Genomic DNA, 13,940 nt, shown 5'->3' on the forward strand with positions numbered 1-13,940 from the left:
AACGTTAACCGTTAGTTAGCGTCCACTAAAAGTTCTGTTGTTGTAGCTGACAGTCAGATTATTATTCTAAGTGTCTGACAACATTATGGAAAGGATCCCTACAGAGATAGAGCTTTTAGTTAAAGAGTAAGATCCTTTTAGTTTAACATGAAACAGCCCAAAATCACCATCACCAAACTCCACCAGACTCCATGTAAATAATCAGGACTTTTAGCATGTATAGAGCCAGCATATCTCCACCAGACTCCATGAAAATAATCAATACTTTTAGCTTGTATAGAGCCAGCATATCTCCACCAGACTCCATGTAAATAATCAGGACTTTTAGCGTGTATAGAGCCAGCATATCTCCACCAGACTCCATGTAAATAATCAGGACTTTTAGCGTGTATAGAGCCAGCATATCTCCACCAGACTCCATGTAAATAATCAGGACTTTTAGCGTGTATAGAGCCAGCATATCTCCACCAGACTCCATGTAAATAATCAGGACTTTTAGCGTGTATAGAGCCAGCATATCTCCACATGTAAATGGGTGAATTAAGGGTTTATTTCAACCAAACCAGAGTGGTGATTATTGGAACAGTGGAAAGATTAACCAAGACGGCTTTTGATAGTTTTATTTAGTTTCTTTGCACTTTGAATGAAGTGTGTTTTACGATGATAAAGGTCCTGATTATTTACATGGAGTCTGGTGGAAATATGCTGGCTCTATACACGCTAAAAGTCCTGATTATTTACATGGAGTCTGGTGGAAATATGCTGGCTCTATACACGCTAAAAGTCCTGATTATTTACATGGAGTCTGGTGGAGATATGCTGGCTCTATACACGCTAAAAGTCCTGATTATTTACATGTAGTCTGGTGGAGTTTGGTGATGGGGATTTCGGGGCTGTTTCATGTTAAAATAAAATGATCTTACTCTTTAACTAAAAGGTCTCTCTCTGTAGGGATCCATCCCATAATCTTGTCAGACACTTAGAATAATAATCTGAGTCTGTCAGCGGCAAAAACAGAACTTTTAGTGGACGTACTGTAAATTGACACAATTGTTCATTAATGTTACATTACAGCTTGTTTTCTCACTTAATACTTGACCAATTTCAAATGGTTGTTCCCATCAGTCACTTAGACACAAAAACATAGGAAGATAGGGTCTAGGTTGAAAAATACTGAAGTTATCCTTTAAAGATATATTGCATGACCGAGTTGTCTTCATATCCTTTTAGTGGTAAAGTTTAAGGTTCTTTGATGGTAATATTCTTTTATTTTATCTTTCAGATTGGCCATTTATTACTTGCAATCCACATCCAAAAGCTACAAAGAAGCTAACGTGGACCTGAAGAAAAAACTACAGACGGTACCTGAAACTAGACTTAGTTTTTTCTCTCATCTAGCACCTCTTCTCTTGCTTTTATGTGCTTTTGGATGCACATGAATAAATAAAGTTTGCAGTTTGATATTTTACACGGGAACATAGGTGTGAACCCTGATTTCCCCGCGGTTGGTCTTGTGATTTCCGCCTATGCACGGGTGTTTAGATGCAGAAACAGCAGTTGTGTCGGTATCATCCGTCCAGCAGAGAGCAGCAGAGTCACAGCTCACAGCAGAGAGCAGAGAGTAGCAGCTGAATCAAACATTGAGCTCTGAATATGTTTTCTCTTGTCAGTCTTATAACACTAACATGTAGGCTGGCTGGGTGGTGCACTATGTCATTGTGCAATAAGTAGGTTATTGGGGTTATGCAATATGTTAGTGGTGCAATAAATGAGCTGTTGGATTGTTCAATATGTCATCATAGGTTATGTGGAAATGTGTCATTTGTGTAATACGTAGGCTATTTGGGTTGTGCATTGTGCAATATGAAGGCTATTTGGGTTGTGCATTATGTCATTTGTGCAATACGTAGGCTATTTGGGTTGGGCAATATGGTAGTTGTGCAATATGTAGGATATTTGGGTTGTGCATATGTCATTTGTGCAATACGTGGGCTATTTGGGTTGTGCATTGTGCAATATGTAGGATATTAGGGTTGTGCATATGTCATTTGTGCAATACGTAGGCTATTTGGGTTGTGCATTATGTCATTTTTGCAATACGTACACTATTGGGGTTGGGCAATATGGTAGTTGTGCATATATATTGGGGTTGTGCATTATGTCAGGGCATTGTCTTACTGTTTGCAATACGTATAGCGTTGTTCAATTTAAAAACTGCCACTGAAAGGAGGAGTTAATGTGTAACTATACAAGTACCTGTCTAATGTATATGAGAGTATTACTATATAGGGACCTGTCTAATGTATATGAGAGTATTACTATATAGGGACCTGTCTAATGTATATGAGAGCATTACTATATAGGGACCTGTCTAATGTATATGAGAGTATTATTATATAGGGACCTGTCTAATGTATATGAGAACATTACTATATAGGGACCTGTCTAATGTATATGAGAGTATTACTATATAGGGACCTGTCTAATGTATATGAGAGTATTACTATATAGGGACCTGTCTAATGTATATGAGAGTAAGTGTTGAGAGATGCTTATATTCTGTATTTTATGTTGTCTTTGTAAAGCTGCGGAAAGGACAGAGTCCAAAACTAATTTCCCTTCGGGGACAATAAACTATATCTTATCTTAACTCCTCTTACAATAATTGTGTTTCTGTCATTTTCAAGCAAAATGAGGAGAACAAGAGGAAGAACAAGCTGGCGGCGCTGAAGGCTCAGACGGACCTGGAGGAGGCCAGAGCTGCGACGCAGACGGCCGAGCGACCGAAGAACAACAACGCTTCACCGCAACGCCAACACGGTGAGACTTCATCCTTCAGGGTCAAAATCAAACCGAGGAATTCCTTTTATGGTGGGATTATTAACCCGTCTTCGGGTCAAATTGGACCCATTGTCTAAATGTCTACAGTACAGGCCAAAAGTTTGGACAGACCTTCTCATTCAATGCGTTTCCTTTTTATTTTCATGACTATTTACATTGTAGATTCTCACTGAAGGCATCAAAACTATGAATGAACACATATGGAATTATGTACTTAACAAAAAAGTGTGAAATAACTGAAAACATGTCTTATATTTTAGATTCTTCAAAGTAGTCACCCTTTGCTTTTTTATTAATAAGGGAAATAATTCCACTAATTAACCCTGACAAAGCACACCTGTGAAGGTAAAACCATTTCAGGTGACTACCTCATGAAGCTCATTGAGAGAACACCAAGGGTTTGCAGAGTTATTAAAAAAAGCAAAGGGTGACTACTTTGAAGAATCTAAAATATAAGACATGTTTTCAGTTATTTCACACTTTTTTGTTAAGTACATAATTCCATATGTGTTCATTCATAGTTTTGATGCCTTCAGTGAGAATCTACAATGTAAATAGTCATGAAAATAAAAAGGAAACGCATTGAATGAGAAGGTGTGTCCACACTTTTGGCCTGTACTGTATATCAGAAATATGGGTTTATTTTTAAAGGTGCTCGTGGCGGAAGTTTTTCCTCGTTAGCAGCAGGAGCGCGTATCAAAAAGACGAAATTGGAGAATTAAACCAAAGTTTGGTCTTTGAGTTTTTATTTACATTTGCAAATGTAGAGAAAAATAGTTTTGCAAGTCTGAAAAAGTCTTCTGACTCAAGCTAAGTTTCAAAACATCTTTACAGTATAAACTCCGTTAAACCATCCCTCTCCAAGATGTCTTTAGCATGGCCGACAGTAAGAAAAAAATAAACCCCATAAACATTCAAATGTTTTGCAACCTTCCCTTCTGCTCTTGTTTCCTAACATTAGCCTAAACACCAGTTTATCTCAGAAAACAGAAAGAGACACGGTTCACACAGCGTTATGACCTTCTTTACCTTATCTGCTAAAATTAAAAGCTGAGGTCCTTTAACAAAACTAGGCTCAAGGTTCACGATGCCAGCTGTTTCACTGGGAGCCTCGGAGTCTACACAAATATAAAGAAAGTCTTGTAGACTGTTAAACAATCATGCTAAAATAAAATGTTGCCATTACATGCTGTAGGTAGGATTGTGTAGAAGAAGATCCAGGACTTAGCCAAAGAATTTGAACATTGATAACTTCTCAATGAAGTTCTCTGCTGAAGTTCTCTTCTCTGCTGCTGCTGCTGCTAGCCTCGTCTGGACACATGTATGTTCCCATTGATAAAATGTAATACCATGTTAAACATAAATATATACTGATCTGATTACAGCAAAGACAACGTCGGCAGTATTGATGGCAAAATTGGCTCCACAATATTTCCTTCTGTATTGACGGGTGCAATACTAGAAAGTTGATTTTTTTTTTTAAATTACATTCATATATCTGCATTTATATCAAAACCTCGAGACTTTCAAACATCATCATGTCATTTATTAATATGTATTTGTGTCTAACTGACATACATTTTTTTTCCTATTATATTTTGCCTGGAAAAGCATGAAAAATAGGCGTCTGTCCTATTTCTAGCTCGAGCCGTGCCTGAGACGCAGTTGTGTAGTCTCCGTGATACGCAGGTATACGCAGTATACCCACTAAGAAAGCTCCAGGATTTCCATAGTCCCTCTTAAAAATGCCCCAATGACCCACAACGACATACTTTCCGTTATATTTTTGATATATTTTGAATTGTCATCTGTGTTCTTTTTCTTCACATAGGCTAAATAAAGATATTTCTGCAAAATTGGTGCATTAAAGCGTATCCAAATGCAGAAATTGAAGTTGCTGATGCTCAAAACTTCCCTGGGGGAGGACACCCAGAACCCCTACTGTCTGACATTTTTGTCACTTTTTCTGATGTTTTTTTGGCACTTTTTCAATGTTTTGGATGCCTTTTTTTGACGTTTTGGGTACTTTTTCCGATGTTTTTGAGGCTTTTTCTTGATCTTTTTGGTTGCTTTTCCCAATGTTTTTTTTAATTTTATATTTTGAATTTATTTTGTACATTTCTGGCGCTTGGTTCGACGTCCCATACTTTCTGATACATTATTATTATTTTTTAAACAGGGTCAAATTTGACCCGAAGTAAACATGAGGGTTAAATGTAATGAAAAAAAACATACAATGTGTTTTGTGGATAGACGCAGGCAGAGTTCTTAGATTTATTGACAGTTCACCAAACACGTATAAATTAGAAAAATGGACAAAATACATACAAATGAAAACCTCTGCCAAAACAACATCTACCAAAATGAAACTTAGCACATGTTTCTATTAGTATAGCTAACTTTAATAATAATAATAATACTAATAATAATAATAATAATAATAATAATAATAATAATAATAATAATAATAATAATACTAATAATAATACTAATAATAATAATAATACTAATAATAATAATACTAATAATAATACTAATAATAATAATACTAATAATAATAATAATAATAATAATAATAATAATAATAATACTAATAATAATAATACTAATAATACTAATACTAATACTAATAATAATAATAATAATAATAATAATAATACATTTTATTTAAAGGAGCCTTTCTCTGACACACTTTGAGGGCGTTAGCTTGTCTGTTTCACGAGTTTGTACAGAGATGCTACTGCAGATTGCAGTTCAGATTATGGTTAATCGACAATACTTTCTAAATTTTCCTTCAGCAGAGGAAGAAGAAGACCTTGGCAGTAGTCAGAGGAAGAACGGCCGCCCTCCTCCTTCAGTTAGACACCAAGATGGCCGCCCTCCAGCCACCAGAGCCCCCGTCCCCAGGACCCTGCACCCTGAAACCCACAGGTCTCTGGGGTACCTGCCTGGTGGCGGTTTCCCTCAGCAACGGGAACCCAGAATGCACCGGGTGCCGAGCCTGCAGAGACACTGAGGGACGGAAAAACAGGAAGTTGGCAGATGTCAATCAAAACAAGCACTTTAATGAGAATTTCCATAGTTAGTCAGTTATCTTCCTTTTTAAACTGTGTATTCTGTTGGCATTTTGAATTAGTAGCCTGGTTGTTTCTTTGTTTACTAAAATAAACATTAACAAGGGCGGAGTCTCATTTTCTTGAAACGGTCCCTCCCCGTCTGGTGGACTAACATGGGGACATTGCAAAACTAGATTCATTTTGAAAAATTTAACTGAACTAGTTAGCTACCGCTAACTTTAGCTGGTAACTTAAAGGTCCTATGACATGCTGCTTTTTGGATGCTGTTATATAGACCTTAGTGGTCCCCTAATACTGTATCTGAAGTCTCTTTTATATAGACCTTAGTGGTCCCCTAATACTGTATCTGAAGTCTCTTTTATATAGACCTTAGTGGTCCTCTAATACTGTATCTGAAGTCTCTTTTATATAGACCTTAGTGGTCCCCTAATACTGTATCTGAAGTCTCTTTTATATAGACCTTAGTGGTCCCCTAATACTGTATCTGAAGTCTCTTTTATATAGACCTTAGTGGTCCTCTAATACTGTATCTGAAGTCTCTTTTATATAGACCTTAGTGGTCCCCTAATACTGTATCTGAAGTCTCTTTTATATAGACCTTAGTGGTCCCCTAATACTGTATCTGAAGTCTCTTTTATATAGGCCTCAGTGGTCCCCTAATACTGTATCTGAAGTCTCTTTTATATAGGCCTCAGTGGTCCCCTAATACTGTATCTGAAGTCTCTTTTATATAGACTTTAGTGGTCCCCTAATACTGTATCTGAAGTCTCTTTTATATAGACCTTAGTGGTCCCCTAATACTGTATCTGAAGTCTCTTTTATATAGACCTCAGTGGTCCCCTAATACTGTATCTGAAGTGTCTTTTATATAGACCTCAGTGGTCCCCTAATACTGTATCTGAAGTGTCTTTTATATAGACCTTAGTGGTCCCCTAATACTGTATCTGAAGTCTCTTTTATATAGACCTTAGTGGTCCCCTAATACTGTATCTGAAGTCTCTTTTATATAGACCTTAGTGGTCCCCTAATACGGTATCTGAAGTCTCTTTTATATAGACCTTAGTGGTCCCCTAATACTGTATCTGAATTCTCTTTTATATAGACCTCAGTGGTCCCCTAATACTGTATCTGAAGTCTCTTTTATATAGGCCTCAGTGGTCCCCTAATACTGTATCTGAAGTCTCTTTTATATAGACTTTAGTGGTCCCCTAATACTGTATCTGAAGTCTCTTTTATATAGACCTTAGTGGTCCCCTAATACTGTATCTGAAGTCTCTTTTATATAGACCTCAGTGGTCCCCTAATACTGTATCTGAAGTGTCTTTTATATAGACCTCAGTGGTCCCCTAATACTGTATCTGAAGTGTCTTTTATATAGACCTTAGTGGTCCCCTAATACTGTATCTGAAGTCTCTTTTATATAGACCTTAGTGGTCCCCTAATACTGTATCTGAAGTCTCTTTTATATAGACCTTAGTGGTCCCCTAATACGGTATCTGAAGTCTCTTTTATATAGACCTTAGTGGTCCCCTAATACTGTATCTGAATTCTCTTTTATATAGACCTCAGTGGTCCTCTAATACTGTATCTGAAGTCTCTTTTATATAGACCTTAGTGGTCCCCTAATACTGTATCTGAAGTCTCTTTTATATAGACCTTAGTGGTCCCCTAATACTGTATCTGAAGTCTCTTTTATATAGGCCTCAGTGGTCCCCTAATACTGTATCTGAAGTCTCTTTTATATAGACCTTAGTGGTCCCCTAATACTGTATCTGAAGTCTCTTTTATATAGACCTCAGTGGTCCCCTAATACTGTATCTGAAGTCTCTTTTATATAGACCTTAGTGGTCCCCTAATACTGTATCTGAAGTCTCTTTTATATAGGCCTCAGTGGTCCCCTAATACTGTATCTGAAGTCTCTTTTATATAGACCTTAGTGGTCCCCTAATACTGTATCTGAAGTCTCTTTTATATAGACCTCAGTGGTCCCCTAATACTGTATCTGAAGTGTCTTTTATATAGACCTCAGTGGTCCCCTAATACTGTATCTGAAGTCTCTTTTATATAGACCTAGTGGTCCCCTAATACTGTATCTGAAGTCTCTTTTATATAGACCTTTTATATAGACCTTTTATATAGACCTTGGTGGTCCCCCCTTTTATATAGACCTTAGTGGTCCCCTAATACTGTATCTGAAGTCTCTTTTATATAGACCTCAGTGGTCCCCTAATACTGTATCTGAAGTCTCTTTTATATAGACCTTAGTGGTCCCCTAATACTGTATCTGAAGTCTCTTTTATATAGACCTTAGTGGTCCCCTATACTCTATGAATGTTATTATGGAATTTGGGCAAATGCCAGAAGGACTGCCCCCCTATGGACCCTTATGGGCCACTACTATATATTCAAGATTGTACAGTGGCGAGGTGCGTGGAAAGATTCACTTGAAAGGCAGAATTACTCATTTCCAAGCTAAGTTATTGACAGGCCGGTGTGTTGCAAATGCCAGGGCTGTTTTTTTGATCCCAGGATGTCACTGGTGTCAGACTTTAGTCTTTTCAAAGTCTGTTCACAGTCTTCTGAGATGCTGAGCAAGCTGTCCCTGGACCTGACCGGGCCAAAACGTTAAACAATTCATTAGACAAGGACGCCATTTAACCTTGCTAGCTCGGCTTGAATAGATATCTTACTCATTTCTGACTGGACACGCAACTTAAATCTGTCTTCCAGCTGAATAATATTAAATATATGATACACTGAGGGAACTCTGAACTTGGAAAACACACGTAAAGAGTGTCAGATTATTCCCTTTTTTCTCACAGCAATGGAAAAAATGTAATCCGTGCCAAGCATTCAGATCTGAGCTGTCGGTGTAAATCCATTCATTGTGTCTCTGGAGCGTGGATGACTCGTATCATCTGATAACTGCGTGGCCGCCATATCCGGTGTCTCAACAGCTGTGTCTAACAGTGTTTTCTCATTAGTTAAAACTTTATTAACTGGAAATTCTAGATATCGACAGCCACTCAAAGCCTGGTTCAGTTGAAAGTCATAGATATGAGAAATGTTAAGGCTTGTCGTTGGGGAATTAAGTGCTCGAAGTCGGAGCCACTGACGTTGGATTACTGTGCCAATCAATTCCACTTCCATCGACGCTCATGATGAATTCATGGCAGGTAAGCATTAAGTATTAATTCTGCAGTTATTCGAGAACTAGAGGGTGAAGTAAGCCCCTATGCTTTCTTCTTTCACCGTGGGCCAAGAATCGTCAATCACATTCTTTAATGAAGACAGAGGAAGGCTGTTAAGCGTCTCTGTGTACCCGAGACTCTGTCAAAGGTCACCATGATCTCGCAAAATGCTTGTTGGGGCAATGTTCACACTTATTTTAAGCTGCAAGCATTTATTCTGCATTATCATGTGGAGTAACAACGCGGTCTCACACCAGTATGTGAAATGGTCACGTTATTTTGATTCACTGATTTGTGTACATGTCACAATTTTCTCGTTTGTTTCGTGTACAGGTCGTGATTTTCGTGCCATGACACTGGGCTGCTCTGGGGTACGCCACCACGACGGTTGTGATTAGGAAGAGAATAACGTGGAAATTAGCTCGGATTTTCGCCTTATCAATACTACTCGCTACTTTAATCGTTCTGTGATCACAAAATATGCTTCCCATTGAAATACATCACTTTAAAATTCGTAATCACCACACGAAAATAACGACAGTAACGTGTTCAGAACACAAATCAATGGATTCAATAACGTGACCATTTCACAAACTGCCGTGAGACCGGGCTGGGAGTAAACCGTGTTTTCACTAAAAGCCCTGAGCACATTTTTAAACACCACCCCCGATCCTTTTTTTTTTTTTTTTTTTTGCAGTTCAGAGCTTCTTTTTGAAGTTAAAGAAAGTTCAACTTTTCTTAAAAAAAACGCCCAACGTCAAGTGCTTTTTTGACAGCTGACAAGCGGATTTGCGAGACCTGTCATTTCCATAATAACATGACTTCCTTTGATGCTCATGACGAATTCATGGCAGGTATAAGCATTACGTTATTCTGCCGTTATTCGAGAACTAGAAGATGAAGTAAGCCCCTAAGCTTGATTCTTTCAACGTGGGCCAAGAATCCCATTCTTTAATGAAGCTGGAGGAAGACTGTTAAGCCTCTCGGTGTCCTGGAGACTCTGTCATAATCTGGCTCGGCCTTATTCGAGTAACACCGGCCACCCAGGGTTGTGTTCTGGCTCTGTACCAGTCTCCCTCCATGCTGGCACAGTGTAGCAGAAAACTGAGCCTTGACAGGCTACACATTACCGGATATCTCGATGTCTGCTGGACCACGATGAGCATCTCTTATCTTCACCAATGCTGAAGGGAGGAGGGAGACACTGCAGCGCTACGAGCACTGATTTGACTGCCGGGACGGTGTCCAGTTTAGCTTTGGAGAGCAAAGGTTGTCCCCGTGTCACTGTTTCTGCCTATATTATGCCTATACGCGCATGTTGTAGTTGTGGCTGGAGGCTACGTAGTCTGTCTGTCCGTGAGTACTTCCATCCGTTTGGATGTTCCATACGTTAATCTGTCAGTTTCCAAACAAATTAGTTATAATCAAAATTAAAATCAATTTAAAACCCAGGGACATAATCTTCTCTTGATGGGGCTAGTATAAGTGTTAAGGTCCTATGACATGGTGCTTTTTGGATGTTTTTTATATAGGCATCAGTGGTCCCCTAATACTGTATCTGAAGTCTCTTTTATATAGGCCTTATATAGATCTGCCTGTGTTGCTGCCTCGCCGCCCAGCCTTCCTTCCTTTACACACCCCGGCCTGCTCTGAGCTCGATTGAGCTCCGTTACGACTGGCAGCCCACAGCACTCTATACCCGGGCAAAGTCACCGGTTTTTGGCAAATGGACTAGCTAATAAACGCCGGTGCTCTGACAGAGCTCCTGGGCCTGCAGCTCCCCTCTTCCTGCTAGCTAAATGCCCGGTGTGTGTGAGTGAGAGCGTGGTCAGCGAGCTTGATGCACCAGCAATCTGTTACCACAGGTTTCAGTTAATCTTTTAATGTGTGTAATTATAATGTGTTGAGTTATTTAAACAAACGATTGGGGAAATAAACGTGTATGAGTCTCATTGATCGAGCCTGCGGCTGGATGTAGCTCTATCAATGAGAGCTAGCTCCTCCTAGAATTCCTCTGAAATTCACAAATATTCATTAACTTGAAATCGGACACCGTTGTTAGCGTTATAAGACATTTAGGGAGATGTTGTATAAGTGCCGTGACGAAATTCAAACTGTAAATATACACACATTATGCGGTAAATGAAGCTAACTATCCCTGATTTGTAGGTAGCTACACATAGCTAGGATTGAAGGGACAGTCATAGCTAACGAAACCCCCACTGTTCACAAATATTCATTCACTTGAAATCGGACACCGTTGTCAGCTTTATAAAGACCTTTAGGGAGATGTTTTATAAGTGGCGTGACAAAATTCAAACTGTAAATATAGCTAGTTATGCTGACAGCCAGCCAAGATTAACTGGAACTGTTGTAAGAGATTGCTGGTGTAACAAGCTCGCTGACCACGCTATCACTCTCACACACGGGCCATTTAGCTAGCAGGAAGAGGGGAGCTGCAGGCCGGGGTCTGTGGAGGAAGGCAGGCTGTGCAGCGAGGCAGCAGCACAGGCAGCACCGGCAGCTGAACTCCGACACACAGTCTTACCAAATTTGCAATACGCCATCAATTTTCGTAAAACGGCCCATATTTGAGCTTTATATAGTTGATTTCTCGCTTAAAAAAGTCTCAGAAGTGAATTAAATAACGTAATAGCCCGACAATCAATGTATAACTTTGCAGTGAGACCTGCTGTCAGTCTCCCATGTGTTTCTATGTAGTTTGCTCAAACCAATCAGCGCGTAGCTCATTCTGAATATTCATGAGCATACCATATTTGGAAGAAAAGCTCTTGTTCCAAATAGAGACATATTCACAGGGTAGTTAAGGGCCTAATAAAATAGCAATCGGGCAATTTTCAGCCCAACCAATGTTACATACCCTATTAGGAAACCTTAAGGAACAGTGTGAAATACCCTACATAATCATTCTATCACCCCTTTAAGTACATAATTCCACATGTGTTCATTCATAGTTTTGATGCCTTCAGTGAGAATCTACAATGTAAATAGTCATGAAAATAAAAAGGAAACGCATTGAATGAGAAGGTGTGTCCAAACTTTTGGCCTGTATTGTACATAATGGGACTTTTTTGCAACGAAAATGGGGGATTGTGAAATCATGCAAGCCCCGCATATTTTGCGCAGAAATCGGCAATTTATGCAGCGAAAGTGCGACCCCCGCAAAAAATATGCAGACTTTGGCTGATTATGCATTGAATTATATGATCGGACTGGTTGGCGGAGGAAATCAACCTCGAGGAGGTACTTCTAGCTATTTAATGGCCCATTAATTCATCTGGAGCTTCTGTGAGCCTAAGTACAACATAGTGAGAAGGAAAGATGGAGATGCATGTTGAATGGAAAGCCCTGGAAGCGTTTTGCTCCGTGTTTGCAGCATAGCAGCCGGCAGCTCCTGTTTCCTCCTGTATTATTCAAAAGGTCAGATCTGACATTTGACAATAACTACACAGGACGTAAGCTACATGGCTTAGTGGTTGAACTATGAGCTGCTTGCACAATCAACCTATACGAGCGTTTTCTCAGACTGCTGAAGCCTCTTATTATCTGCAGCAAACATAGATGTGGGCTTGTGCATATTATTTTAAGATACAGTACAGGCCAAAAGTTTGGACACACCTTCTCATTCAATGCGTTTCCTTTTTATTTTCATCACTATTTACATTGTAGATTCTCACTGAAGGCATCAAAACTATGAATGAACACATATGGAATTATGTACTTAACAAAAAAGTGTGAAATAACTGAAAACATGTCTTATATTTTAGATTCTTCAAAGTAGCCACCCTTTGCTTTTTTTGATAACTCTGCAAACCCTTGGTGTTCTCTCAATGAGCTTCATGAGGTAGTCACCTGAAATGGTTTTACCTTCACAGGTGTGCTTTGTCAGGGTTAATTAGTGGAATTATTTCCCTTATTAATAAAAAAGCAAAGGGTGGCTACTTTGAAGAATCTAAAATATAAGACATGTTTTCAGTTATTTCACACTTTTTTGTTAAGTACATAATTCCATATGTGTTCATTCATAGTTTTGATGCCTTCAGTGAGAATCTACAATGTAAATAGTCATGAAAATAAAAAGGAAACGCATTGAATGAGAAGGTGTGTCCAAACTTTTGGCCTGTACTGTATATCGAAATATGTGCAATCAAATGTACAAAACACAAAAATATTGACAAAATACAGTTGAAGAACATGCTATTATTTCATTTTATCAATGGGAAACATACACGTGTACAGACAAGGCTAGCAGCAGCAGCAGTGCAGCGTCAGAACCTTTCTGGTGTGTAAAGACATAGAAAACACCACGGAAACGCCACACAGCCAGTGTGCAGGAGCCCTAAGTCAACCGCGACTGATTAAGGGTCTTGTACATTAGCCGCAGCCCAGCTGGGGCGTGCAAATGTGACGTCACAGGAGCACCCTAACTGTCTGTACCCTCGCTGGCGGTGGCAACACTAGTTGCAGCCTTCTCCTGAACAGAGGTGGCGCTAACGAGCAAAGGCTACCGACCGGTGACGGACTGGCCATCTGGAATTTGGGCAAATGCCAGAAGGGCCACTACCGATAATATGTCTTTGTGTAATTTTAATAAGTTATTTCATGCATGCAGCCACAAATATACTACGGCAAAGTCCTCGGAAAGATGCACTCGGAAGACAGAGTTAATTTCCAAGCTTAGCTTATTGACAAAAATAGGGCCGGTGTGTTGCAAATGCCAGAGCTGTTTTTTGATCCCAGTCCGTCACTGCTACTGACGCTGCTCTTTTTTATGGACTAGAAGAAGAAGAAAAAGGTAAACAACGGCAGA

At 39.3% G+C, this 13,940-nt stretch overlaps 2 protein-coding genes across 2 annotated transcripts in view; both read left to right on the forward strand.

Annotated features, from left to right (window-relative positions):
- tmc1 (transmembrane channel-like 1) overlaps positions 1 to 5,971 on the forward strand; it is a 42,409-nt gene extending 36,438 nt beyond the window's left edge. Inside the window, exons 18-20 of the mRNA XM_028579210.1 lie at positions 1,283 to 1,361; positions 2,688 to 2,820; positions 5,640 to 5,971. Coding sequence (XP_028435011.1) covers positions 1,283 to 1,361; positions 2,688 to 2,820; positions 5,640 to 5,857 — 430 coding nt within the window. The 3' untranslated portion in view covers positions 5,858 to 5,971. The remainder of the gene's footprint in view (positions 1 to 1,282; positions 1,362 to 2,687; positions 2,821 to 5,639) is intronic.
- A 3,116-nt stretch (positions 5,972 to 9,087) lies between these two features.
- tmc2b (transmembrane channel-like 2b) overlaps positions 9,088 to 13,940 on the forward strand; it is a gene marked incomplete at its 3' end in the record, with an annotated part of 51,343 nt that continues 46,490 nt past the window's right edge. The window contains exons 1-2 of the mRNA XM_028579211.1: positions 9,088 to 9,094; positions 9,443 to 9,496. Coding sequence (XP_028435012.1) covers positions 9,088 to 9,094; positions 9,443 to 9,496 — 61 coding nt within the window. The remainder of the gene's footprint in view (positions 9,095 to 9,442; positions 9,497 to 13,940) is intronic.

Source organism: Perca flavescens, chromosome 5 (assembly GCF_004354835.1).
Source record: "Perca flavescens isolate YP-PL-M2 chromosome 5, PFLA_1.0, whole genome shotgun sequence".
NCBI lineage: Eukaryota > Metazoa > Chordata > Actinopteri > Perciformes > Percidae > Perca > Perca flavescens.